Source organism: Necator americanus, chromosome V, assembly GCF_031761385.1.
Source record: "Necator americanus strain Aroian chromosome V, whole genome shotgun sequence".
Taxonomy (NCBI): Eukaryota; Metazoa; Nematoda; class Chromadorea; order Rhabditida; family Ancylostomatidae; genus Necator; species Necator americanus.
In genome coordinates, this window is record NC_087375.1 from 21,386,468 (window position 1) to 21,399,507 (window position 13,040).

Consider the following 13,040-nt stretch of genomic DNA (forward strand, 5'->3'; position numbering starts at 1 on the left):
GTCTCCAATATTTTGGAATAGCATTTTTGTGTACAGATATATTTGATTACTTTTATTTCTGCAATAAAATGGTTGAATACTCGAGTGTTCGTCCCCGTGAATAGTTAGTCTGTTTGACGCGCTCTGAATACTCCATTAAGAGCTCTTCTAACCATGATTATGCAATTGTTTTCTGGAAGTTTCAGCGGCTGATGCAGTCAAGTTCCGCTGTCAAGGAGGGGGTGAATTCATCATCCAGGATGTCTGTTCCGTCAAAAAGAGCTTACAAATCTAAGCAAATCTTTGATCGGTTGCCCTGCATACGGCCTTCAGATATGGGATTAAGCCGCCCGAGGCTAATTTCCAGTTCACTTGACGTAATTATGAAGTTTATTGCATGCCATCCTACTGCGCATTGACCTTTCTGCTGGTTTACTGAGAGAAATTGAGTGTCCCGTCCGATTTGCCGATGGGACATGCATCAACTGTAGAGGCCGAGTGGCCGTCGCGAAACGAAATTTTTTCTGATTCTGTTTCTTTTTTCGCTTTCTCTTTTATTGCAGAGGAGCTTTTTCCAAGCATAGGAGGCATGGCATAAATATTAGAGCAAAAAATCGCGTTACCTTTTAGTTCACTTGACGTAATTATGAAATTTGTGAAGTTTGGTCTGAATTTTGTGTTGAAGTTTCGAATGCTGTCACCGTAGTTAAGATGAAGAAAAGAGAAGATTTTCGTGGTCGTTCGTGGATATGTTTAGTGCGACTTCGCTTTGGTAGAGTCAGTCATAAGGGCTCCGAATGATAATTTTACGCTGACTAGAGAAAAAAAAAGTGCTTATAGCAAAGAGTTGCTATCCAGCGACGAACCGAATGTTAAACTAAAAGCTTGTGAAGAAAAGCGATATTGTCATTGGCAAGGATTTCTCTGCGAGCCACTACTAATTGCGTTCTTCTCTTAACTGGTTTCTGATTACAAAACATGCCCTCAGAGTAAGGAGTGTTTGTCAGGCTCGTTTAATCGGTGCTAGACTTCGATTCGTAATGGAACAAGAGAAGCTACGATTTCATATGGACTGCGCTGGCCAGCATATCTATCCCTACGACAATTACAGGCTCGCAAAAGCACGGTAAAATAGTTGTACGGTAGGTGCATCCGTACTGTGTTAGTTGCTGTATATGATGTCCATTTTCGTGGAACCTGACTCCTAAAATATTTTTTCTGAGTAGAACTTAGTGAACGTTAGCTTCATTGCTAGCTTGACCCGTAAAGAGTTATTAATACCCAGAAAATCACATTAGGTTCAAGAGGTTCCCCGAAAAAACGGACGTAAAACAAGCCTTAAAGAAGAAAACTCTATTTTCAAATGTTCTCTTCTCTTCGAAACGCGGATAATGCTTCCATAAACGTCTCAGATGACTTAGTTTAACCACAGTCAGGCCGTCATTCCGGGGCTTACCTAATGCTTGTAAATAAGCGTTTCGTCATCCATGCATAAGCGCGTACAATGAACGTTGCAAGACCTTCTCCTGTCAACAATACCAAATGCGGGACACGCCCTCTACGTCGGGAACCGACGTCTCATTCAGGATCGTTCTCATCGCCCCTTAAACCTCATTAGCGTCTATTGAACGGATACTTTTATGTGTGAGTCAGAGTTTCGTTTAATCCTTCGCTTCCTGGTCCAATACACGACCACAGCGATCAGGAAGGGAAGAATCACTCGGCACGCCTTAGCGGAAATTCGGTCAGGTCCACTTGCACGGACTTTTGGATGCAGCGGTCGAAATCATCCGATCTATCTCAGAATAATCATTCTGTTTACTGAAGCTCATTGAAGCGCACTGCTTTTGGCCAACCAGAGAATCTCATTAATCTCGTATTGATCAACGATAGCGAACAACGTTTAAGGTTTTAATTGAATCTATTTTTGTGTCTTTATGCAATTTTTTAAGAACGCTTTTTAGAAGCTGTAGATATATCTGCTCAGTCTACCATGCTAATCTTTATAATGACGGTCTCCTTTTGCATTTTTCAAGTTCTCAGGGAAATCTTTGTAACTTTTTTGGAAGCTACCAGTGAAGTGGGAAGACCTACGTGTCCAAGCGGTCTTGCTTCTAAACCTATAACCATGCGTGAGTGAATTCACACCACTTCACAATTGTCCTGAATAACCTCCGTGATTCGACACTTTGTGCACGAGCGCGTCTATTTATGACATTGCTAATATGAGGACAATTGACATTAATCTCAACTATCTCTAATAAGAGATACGTATCGATTTTCTACACGAGTACATATTTCAGAAGTGATAGCAGGTGCACAGTAACAGAATTCTCTCAAAATTTGGCAACTGCTTGGGAACTGCATTACGCGGCACTGCGGGGTTTACAGGGCATGACCAACTTTCGAAAATTCAAAAAAGTGGTCACATCATGCCCTGCTTCCTTTCATTCATTTTTTTAAACCCAAATGAAGGTGGTATCTCTCAGCAGCATGCGATTCCTCCATATAAGCGTTGCTTAGATTTCACCAGCTTCAGAATTTCACTTCATCGGTGCCTATTTATCCTGGGTCCAAGAGCGCCATATTCTCTTCCGTTGTAGAGGACACTGGGGATTTCCGCTATTAGGTAGCTTTCGTTCCTTCACTCGCGACTCTCATTTAGGAAACGCTCCTCCCACGTCCCTATGTTTTCCTGTGTTTCACTTGTTTTTTCCATCTGTGCTCCTTTGAGCACTTACAACTCTAATGAACCTGTATGGTTATGCATTAAGTAATGGATCAAGTCGTTTAGTGCGAGAAATAATGCAGGTGCATTCTTCGTAAAATACCACTTCAAAATCTTGCGATATTATAGTATCTGCGTGACTACAATTTCGGTGGTAGCTTTCGTAAAATCCTTCTGAATTTCTTTTTTTTGCAGAAGTAGGTTCAAATTAAATTTTTCGCAATAATAAGTTACATGGAGCAGACGTGTTTCTTCGGTATGGTTGCCAGAACGCGAAACACCCCAAAGTCTTGGAGCCAGAGCCTTCAGGGGTCCCTGAGTGTGCTCCTGACTCTGCTCACTCCACGATATGGCTTTTGACATTCTTATGAGCGAGTAAAAGAAAGCACTTGAAGCGGAAGCTTCCGGATGCTTCAAATGCATCTGATTCAGGGATTTGTAGGGCATGTTTCAGATTTCTGCTGCTTGAGAGAACTTCGCTCAACCCTACCTGCTATTGGAAAGAATCGTCGTCCGTCGTCGTCGCGAATTATCTTCAAGTTGGCTCATTGTTACTGCATAGGAGTGATAATTATGACGTACACGTAGTAATATGACACGAAGTTCTAGTCGCCGTTCCATTAACGTAGTCCCCAAAGGACTACGTCAATCTGATGATCAGCAAATAAGCGCCACATTTGCACTGAAACACGCCGTATTTATGTTAACACAACACCTACATTCTCGTAGTTGTAGAATTTAGTGTATAGTTGAAGGAGCCGATGGAATACAGCAGTGTTTTGTGCCCTCCTGTCCGACAATTCCTCGAAGTCTCAGGTGGAAACTGCTTCTCCTAACATGCCTACGCAGATCTTTGAGTCTCTATTGAGATCTGACCTTCTGAAATTTAAAACTGTTTACTTTTTTCTATCTATTCTGGCTGAACAGGTTATGCATTCACCTCTCCAGATCTCCAAACAACTCACAGGTATCCAGCAATTTTCCCAATTTGCTTTTCTGGTAAAGTGCAGTCAAGGGTCATTGTGGTGGCAAACTCATCCATTTTCATAGCCAGATAGAATTCAGACTGCTGTTGAGGAAGGATTGTGCATTTAAGTGGTTTTTTCATTCAGTAGTCAATACACTTGAAGTTTCCGGTAATGTGGGTAACCCTGTGTTATTTTAAATGAGATTTGCTATTTCTTTCGAAACTTTAGTTTCTTGAAGCAAGTTTTGTGCTCTTTTCTGCAGCAGTTGCGATATCCAGCGTATATTTAGAAGCAGCCAGCACTCCTAGGAAGAACCGGAATCTTTTGACCCAATCGTTTTCGTTCGTTTGAACCTCCTCTCTTCCTGTCTCTTACAATACTAAGTCTTAAATGTTCTCCTCATTTCAATCTTGCTTTATTTTGCGCCTACGACGCCCATTTGACGGTGTTCCTTGTTTTAGTAACATGCGGTTCTACGCGATATTAATTATCCTACTTGGAGCGCTCGCCTGCGGTGCTATGGGGTTATTCCGATCGTCGATGCGGGTGGGTTATTTGTGTTCTACAGTCTCCTAATTCAAACACTGACGAATTGCTCGTAAAATGTAGCGGATGCAATATTTACCAAGCGGATTCAATTCAGGGGATCGCCACTGTTGATGCTGACACCGGCGACATCGTATGGATACCAATGCCAGGGGATATGGCACGGAATCCGATCGCTAACAAGAGAGTGTAAGCCTCCGAAGATCTCTCACCTTGAATAAGAGTTCTGATTTTTTTGAGACCGCTACTGCTTCGAAGTTTCGGCTCTCTCCGAAATTTTAATTAGCAAATGCACAGACTTCAAATCTGTGATGCCTCTGAATTAATCCAAGCGAATAGAAATTAAATTTGTACTAGTTATTTACTAGTAACTCTCACCCGAATAACGTTTATGAAATTGCAAAAAATATTGGTGTTCACGCCAACTAGAAACTTGTACGTGAAGAAAAAAATCAAATGGAATCTTTTTGAGTGTTTTTAAGACATTCTTCTTAGGGTAAAAAGGGGTTCTTTCTAAATTTCGAAATAATTCTAAATAAATATAAAACTTTTTTTGCAGATGTGTTTTCTGCAGAGGACATGACAGAAGATAGAGGAATAAAACGAGACTTTTCCTTGTCTAAACTTTATGTGTGTGGTGTATCTAATAAATGTTCTATAAATCTCTTGTTCATCGTTTCACGAATATAGCAATGAAATTGGATTGAATCAGGTGAAAATATTGAAAAAAAAAGAATTTGAATTGCATTGAGGAGAGTATATGGTGGAGAAAGTTTGAAGCATGTGTTATGTTGGATTCAGCAGTTTGTTCACCCGATTTCAGAGCAAAAATAGCTATTGATTTTTTTCGAGCAGAGATTTATGAACGGGTTGCACTCGCATAACACGGGAGTGGTGGTGTTCCTTATAGGAGTCACCAACATTTGTCTAATCTTCTGCGAGACCCTTTATCTTTCGCTTTCATTCTTTCAATCCTACAATGTCGTTCCTGGCGGTTTTGCCGAATTTGTCCGGTTTTTTGGCATGTTTCTCAGGTTTCATTACTTGCCTTTTGAACACCACGAAGGCACCATAATGAGGAAGAGGATTAAAGTCAGAATTATGGTGGCGTGTGAAAACAAGGAGGAGGGATCAGCAACGCCACCGCGACGTTCTCTCCGATATTGGCAAGTTTTTACAGATATAAACTTTTTCTTAAGGAACACAAAGTCCGTAGAGTTCCTTGTGTCAATTATAGCAATTTAGTCGCCACATTTTCTCTCAAAAAATCCCCAAAAATTGACGAGAGGAGCGCTATGACAAAGTATTTTCAACTGCGCAAGTAGAATTCATATAATTGGTATCCTTAATTTAAGTAAATCGAAAAAGTACCGAATAATTTCAATTTGTACCAAAGCAACTATGGTAAAAGAGGAAGATTTTAAGCGTATACAAATAAAGCGCAATGCACTTATCTTTCTTTGGACTTCTTCAGAATTATGCTAATTGGACAACGTCCACAGAAGCTTTCCTGAGAAGAATACCAAATATTTTCGACGATTTGCAACTCCATACGGAGGAGAAGTAGTCCCAAGTCCAAGAACATCCTCGCATAATGAAATTGTTCTCTGAAAAGAGTGAATGACACCGTGACAGATCACAGTACTGAGAGGACTGGGTAGCAGTGATTCGATGAACATGTCAGAAATGCCATTTCAGAAAATCGCGACCATGACAGCTGACACGCTGAAGGAAACTAAAATCTAACACGATTTTAGCGTTAGTGGAGAGATCTACAATTTTTATCGTGAGACCGATGAGCTGCAAACATGTCTTCATCGGCATTTGTGGCATTGTGCAAGAATAGCTAAAAAAACTATCCTTGGAAAGTGTCTCTGAATTAATGCGATATTCTGGTTCAAATTAATTGTACAAAAATTTAAACTGTGCACATTTATGGTCTGTTGAAGAGAAAAGAATTTTCGAACTGCTTCCGTGATGCCGTGAATAGTCTCCGGCATTCTTCAACTCATTCGGTAACGTAGCAAATGTATCAGGGATTTCTTACTTGAAAAAAAAGCTCATCCGCTGCAAATCGTTGTATTGAAGAGAGCATCTACAAGAAGGGGTCTAGAACTATTTTCTTCTTTTAGTAAATATAATATTTCGCAGGAGCCTGTACAGCGCTTGGAGGAAAAAAGGTAAAGCAAGTGAGGACATGAATATTTGAAAAAAAAAACATTTATAAGGAGCTGTTGTAGAGCAGCTGGTAAGAGATTCTGCTCCCACCACGTCGTCGATGGTTCACAGTTTCCCAGCTAGGCTAGTTGGGCCTTTCATACGCAGTTCCTTATTTCTGTTTGCTTGATTATAACACTCTAAACATCCATGTAGATTGTAAAATACATGTATGATTTTTGGCGGTTACAAAATTCGAGCCAACTATAGTTCCTAATACTCAGCGTAGTAAGTCAAGAGCCCTTGCGTTTAAGGTCAAGAGTTTCCACAAAGGGAGGTTAAGAAGAGCATTTAGGGGTGATTTGTTTGTTAAGTGGCCGAAATTTAGAAGAAAATGAATGACGACAGGAATATTGAGAAACAACTGTACTCATCGTTTCATCGGAAAACAAAAGCGGAACAAAGACAAGCGGAAAAGAAGCTAGTTCAGAGAGGTCCCAAGAGTATGGGTCATCGGAAAAGTTTCAGCCAATCCTTGGAAAACAGTTCTTTCCATGCAACAACTTCTTTATTCAAAATACACTCACGCACAGCACAAAACTTCACAATAATTTCCTGCTCTGTCAGACTAAATGATGGTTCTTAGTGGTATGCATGATTGTTTGCACTAGACATTAAGAATAGTTGAGAAAACCCGTTTCGAGGACGCAAAGGACGCACTTACAGAGAAATACAGGAAGTTGCTTACGGCAGAGTAAACATAGCAGCAATCTAAAGCATTTGGAGAAAAATTCGAAACATTCCAAAGTACAAAAGCGTACGGCAGTTCGAAAACAAGAAAAATCGATATTTCGTCAATGAAGCAAATCAACAGATCATCATCATTCGGCAAGACTATCCCAGCCAACCCATCGATCCAAGCATAAATCCGTCAGCAGCACCTTTAAAGAAACGCTTGAGTGGACCGTCTGGTTTCTGAGTGGCATATCCACCATATCCACCATATCCACCATATCCACCATATCCATAAGGGTATTGCTGCTGAAGTGGTATAGGTGCTAGCATCGGTTGCGGAGCTACAGTTTGATAGACTTGCGGTAGAGCGGATGATAGTAGTTGTGGTGGGGCAGTATGTACTACAAGTGGTCGAGGAGGCAAGGAAGTAGCGATCATTTGCGGGGGAGGGCCTTGAACGGACGGTTCGTAGAAGGGCACAGTGCCGGCGAGCTGAAAAAATGATTGGATAAGCACAGAAAAAAACAAACACAAAACTCCTATTGTGGAATTGGTTTTTCTTGTCCGGAAATGAAGAAAACCCTACCAGTTGGCAAGGAAAAAAATCTGAGATGTGGTCTGTAGACCAAAAACATTCCTTGTGCTCCACTTGAGTCACCTACACATCACTTCTTGCAGCAGCTCTATGTAGATTACATCAACATGCTCAGAACATTCTGGAGCCGAAGATTTTACTTTTTCTTTTCTTTTTCTTGGAATTGCATAATATTGACAAAACAGCTACGGTTGTTTACATGGTATGAACTCTTCTCCTCTCTTCTCCATACAAAGGGTTAGCCAGATATCGTTGCGTTTATGCTTCTATAACTTTGTTTCTCAACAGCCACCGATGTAAACATCTGTGAGCATCCAGATTATAGCCCTCAATCTCTGTTTTAAATGATTGTTGATGTTTTAATTGCATCCATGCATGGGCAAGCGGTAACAAATGCTGATAACAAAAGAAAGCTAACCTCCATATTTTTGATCCATGCACGTAGTACCTCAAAAGCAACCCGGGCGTACTACAAAAGTTCATGTTATTGAACTTTTGTAGTACGCCTTAGTTGCTTTACTATACATAATTGCCTAAAGAAATCAGTTTCTATGTCTTATTTTATTTCAAACACTTCATCGTCTGAAATCTTTAGAAATTTACTGGTTGAAATCATAGTCCTGTCAAATTCAAAGCTGAATAGCGGCAAAATGTTTCCTTTCCAGTGTGCTCCGAGGAGTCACAAGTAGTCGAGAAATCGAAGTGAAGTGGAAAATTGAAGAAGGTTATATAGTGCGGCACTTGTTCTTGTTCTTTTTGTTGCTCTTTTTGTTCAAAACTCTTATGTTTCACAGAACTGATGGAGTGTTAGAAAAAAAGTCGTTTAAAGAAAGTCGACTATGAAGTGTGACTAATGTGATCGAGCAGACATCAAGGGAGATTCCCGTGGAGACCTGTGAAGAAAATAAGACGATAGCAAAGCAGACATTTTTTGCGCAATAGTTTCGCTTCACTTGTTCTTCTTGATGAAGAATGTTTTCATATTTTCTGGGATTATTTAACTTAGATATCACTTTACTGCCTTCTGCTTAACTTTTACTGCTTTGACCTAACAAAAAATCAGAAGAATACTTACCTTTGTGTGTAATCCACTACTTCTTTCGTTTTTATTTTCAAAAATTACCTATGCCCTCTCCTTTTTCACATTTAGTGGAGTATGTGGTAGCACCCATACAACAAAATTGCTTAAGGACTTTGACCCAAAGTGACCAGTATGTTGGTGAAGGAAGAACGATAAGATATCCCTTCTAGTATTTTCCGTAGTGAAACGAGGATTTTAATATCCATGATGTAAATAGAATTTGTGGTAGAAATAATTCCATGCAAATCCTTTTTACCCTTATCACTGAAAGAAAGTAAGAAAAATCACAATTTGTTTTAAAAAGTGCTGAAATTTTCTATAGCAACTCTAGCTAACAGATTGATTATTGGCTTCGCAAGAAGATAAATATAGTTGACCAGAAAGTTGAAAATCTTTAAAAGAAATAACTCGGACGCTTATTGTCTTGACTAAGTTATTGCTTTATTAAAGCAAAAAGTGATGCGAATAAATCCTTCTAACAAGGAAGAGAAGCACGCTCACCTGAAGATTAGGAGGCAAGTTTGATGGCAAAAGCACAGTTCGTGACTGTATAAGTGTTGGATAAAGTTGGCAATCTGCCATCGCGACGAGAATGAAAAGCAGTTGAAGCCGCATTTACGGAGGAAAAAGATTGTGTTTATGCGGCTAGCTGAAGGAAACGTCTCCGGCGAGCGAATGGCCTCTACGTGTCTCAAGTGGTCGACAACGCAACCACCGGTTGTCATTGAATAGCTCCAGCCTCTTCTGTACTTGGCATAAGGAATTGCATGAGGACGTATTGAATCTATAAATGCTTAATTTGCCTGAAGTGATAGGTATTTTGATAGTTTGACTGTTGTACCCACGAATATAGAGCAAAAAACGGTTCTACTACGCAAATCGCACTTTTGTTTGAAAACTTGAAGCTCCCGTTGAACAAAAAAAGGTGTATTTTAATTGCATGAGGAATAGAAATTCTTAAGTGTAAGATCCGATGTCACATGCCATAGTTTATTTGAATATTTCACCTAGATCCGCAAAATCATTCGAATATTAAATCTTACTGCTATATCTGTTAAGTTACTGTTCGCTTAACTCTGTGTAGCAGGTAAAAAGGATGGAATTTTGCGCCATATCATCTCGATTTACCGTGATATATGCCCAAACACTAGGTAATCATTTAAAAAAAACTCCTTACGAATTTCACCACCGAACGTTGTTTAGATGCATCATCGATTGCATGATATTTTAGGCTTGGGGATTATTCACAAAATTTAATTACATTCTTTTATTAGGTGGGAGCGAAAAACTTAAAGGATAAAGGATAAAGTGTTTGGCATTAATCAATCCGCTTGGGATGCGCTCCCACGTTCACTTCAATTCAAAATCGTTTGAGGTTTACGAACTTATACAATAAACCGACGGCTAGCCGATGTGTCAAGTAAGTGTTTCTACACTCGCAGACAAGCCAGGTACCAATTTATGAAGTAAGCACTAGGGCGGATTCTGATGGATCATGCAGGAAGAGGAATCTGTAACCGATACACTACACCCGCCCTGCCTAGTATAAATTAACAAAAATTGGACCTAGCTTTAAGTGTTATCGGTCAGTTAGGGGGAACGGAGCGAGTACCGCAAGAACTCCGAAATCCCAGGAAAAACTTAGGGTAAATAAAATATATTTCCGACAATTTCGGTAAACTGTACCTCAAACGACGCTGCAAACTGACCAACACGTCAAGCAGCAATGATATCTTTATTTATTACACGTAACGTACATATGTTTATCCTTACATTCGTACTTACTTGAATTAATCGACTGAAATCGAATGAATTAATATTATTGCCTGACGCGATTGTCCGCATCGTCGGTGAGGTGTGTTGGTCCTGAGCGTAATTCTGTTCAACTATCTCGATCTTTAGAAAGAACATGCACGGAATCGATCTATTCATCGCTATTCCATGTCCTGCGAAACTGGAAGTTTCGCTGACCTGCCTATCAATGCCGAGTGTCCTTATCTTGTACCACCTCAGCCTACAGCTTTCGTTTTCGGCTACATGGCCTTTTCCAGCTTGAACCCGATAAACTTCTGTTAACATGTTGAACAAGGCAGTTAGCTTTTCTTCTCAGACTGTGACCAAAGAAGTGAAGGCGATTATCTGTAACCACTTTCGATGGCGGTGCAAAATTTTGATATTTTCCATGTGTCATCCGCCGGTACACCACATCGGCCTCTGCTTCATTGTGGCTCATTCCAGGCCAAATGTAGCTAAGCAGCAAGCTTTCTAGCAATCAAGCGTCTCCATCACCGTGCTGAAGCTAAGACGATGTCGAGGACTCGAAGGAGAGTCGACGAGGACCGGCTGTCCTTCGAATGACGTCATCGATAGCGAAATTAAACAGGAAGGGTCTTGCCGTTGTCCTTGTCTCACTCCAGTTACCGTTTCAAAAGATGATGTACATCTGGCCGGTGTTCGAGCTGCAGTACTAGTTCTTCGGTTCATGTCATCAAGTAGGCGAACGAACCTTCTTGGTACTTCCGCAAAGCGTGTCAAGAAGAGAGCCTCGATAAGAGGAGTCGAAAGCGGTTTTGTAACTTAGTAAAGCTAACTGCGAGGTTTTCGAATAACATCCAGGTCAACTGTCGATGGAAGAGGCCGGAAGACGGTTTGTTCGTTTGCGGGTAGTTTTTTTTGCGATATTTCACAAGCCGATCCAGGGTAAGGAGCTCTCGAACTTCGTACGTAAAATGCAGCAATGAGATTATTCGATAATCTCTTATGATTCGTGACAGACAACTTCTTGTTAAAGAAAAGAAAAGAAGAGAAGAAAATTATGATAATCTCCACGAGCCAGTTCTCATTTCATTGGTCTATATTGAAGGATGATCTTTGTCATCACACGAATGTTAGACGGAGGAAGAGTATTCAGAGTTTTTGCGCTAATCTCATCACCTCCACCAGGTTTTCCGTTTTTCATCTTTTGGGTGCAGACCAGAACCTTCGACTTGGCCAGTAGTTTATCGCATATACATCCGTCAGCCTATAATCATGTTCCAGTTCAGGTGGCGCTTGCCGGCTCAGCAAGGCCCTAAAGTGATTCTTCCAAATTGGAAGGGTTGCTTCACCGACAGACACTCCATTGTTGAGAACAAGTAAACACCGTTTCATCTTGCAGTTATACTCTCTTAGCAAAGTATAGGCTTCCTGGAGGGTCTTTCCTCCCACGCTCTCTCATATTCCTTCGTTCCTTCGCACTTGGCTGCCATTTGTCTTCAGTCGAAAGGGGAACTTCCTCCTCATATGCTATTCCTGTTTGAGATTGCAGAGACCGCGGAATTATGCGTGGGCTTTCCCTCCGCCGAGAAAACGCAAACTTCTTCCTTGCTCTTAGCAACGAGTGCGTATTCCTTGCAACGTCCTGAGTACATTATATGAGGGGACCTGCATCACAAAGTTCCTTTCTATTCCAATGCGGTAAATTTTTGTCCCACATTTGTAGTTTTTCGGACCTGCCAAGCCCATTTTGCGATTTTAGTCAATTTTTCAACACCTTTAAAGTTACGATATTAAAGCTGTGTGGGGTATCAAATTGTTCGCAATAGTACGTGGATTACGAAAATGTAACTGTTACATTAATTTTCGAGAAATATGTTCATGCTAAAATTCATACATCCTGGGGGCACAATTATCTCGGACTCAGCCTTGTTAATGAGTAGCTGCAGGTCGTTTTTTTTCAAAAAGTGTTCTAGTGGTTGCTTTCAAGATTTCTAACTGCATCCAATCGATAGAGCACACGAATCTTATGTTATGTATAGATATTATAATAGAGAGCAAATTGAGGTGTATCATGAAAAAAACGAAAAATGAAAAAGAAACGCGGATTCACGTCTTTTTTGCCTTCTGTCGAAGAATTAGCGATTCTACGTACTGTCGTGAAGTCTCCGATGCTGATGACGGGCCAATATCTTATGCGTGTTTCTTTAGCAAAAGGCACATAGAGATATCCCAAAAGTTCAAAGAGAGCAGCTCCCTGGAGTTTGCTCGACAGTGTTCGGCAGTTCAGCGTGACGAAGCAACTGGTGGTTATCAACGATTCCATGCTCCTTTCAGGCAACTGACTGTCGTTGCCAAAGACCACAACTGAATTGGAAGTTGTGGTCTTTGGCAACGACAGCACCTTTTCGCTATGTATGAGCATCTTGCTCCATACAACTGCGCAGGTTAAATGGTTAGTACGTGGACATAGCCTACACTTGAATGTCTGCTTGC

At 40.7% G+C, this 13,040-nt stretch overlaps 2 protein-coding genes across 3 annotated transcripts; one reads left to right on the forward strand and one right to left on the reverse strand.

Moving 5' to 3' along the window:
* Positions 1 to 4,140: 4,140 nt before the first annotated feature.
* Positions 4,141 to 4,814, forward strand: RB195_014707 (uncharacterized protein; the record flags this gene model as incomplete). The annotated part of the gene is made up of 3 exons (XM_064205086.1): positions 4,141 to 4,221; positions 4,319 to 4,410; positions 4,781 to 4,814. The coding sequence occupies 3 exons, from the start codon at positions 4,141 to 4,143 to the stop codon at positions 4,812 to 4,814; spliced, it is 207 nt and encodes a 68-aa protein (XP_064060967.1).
* Positions 4,815 to 7,272: 2,458 nt separating this feature from the next.
* On the reverse strand, positions 7,273 to 9,371 carry RB195_014708 (uncharacterized protein; the record flags this gene model as incomplete). 2 transcript variants are annotated; one of them, XM_064205087.1, is made up of 2 exons in its annotated part: positions 7,273 to 7,605; positions 9,291 to 9,371. In XM_064205087.1, the coding sequence occupies 2 exons, from the start codon at positions 9,369 to 9,371 to the stop codon at positions 7,273 to 7,275; spliced, it is 414 nt and encodes a 137-aa protein (XP_064060968.1). The 2 variants fall into 2 exon arrangements, with proteins under 2 accessions (XP_064060968.1, XP_013291002.2); XM_013435548.2 differs by lacking the exon at positions 9,291 to 9,371 and having other exon boundaries at positions 7,273 to 7,551.
* Positions 9,372 to 13,040: the final 3,669 nt, after the last annotated feature.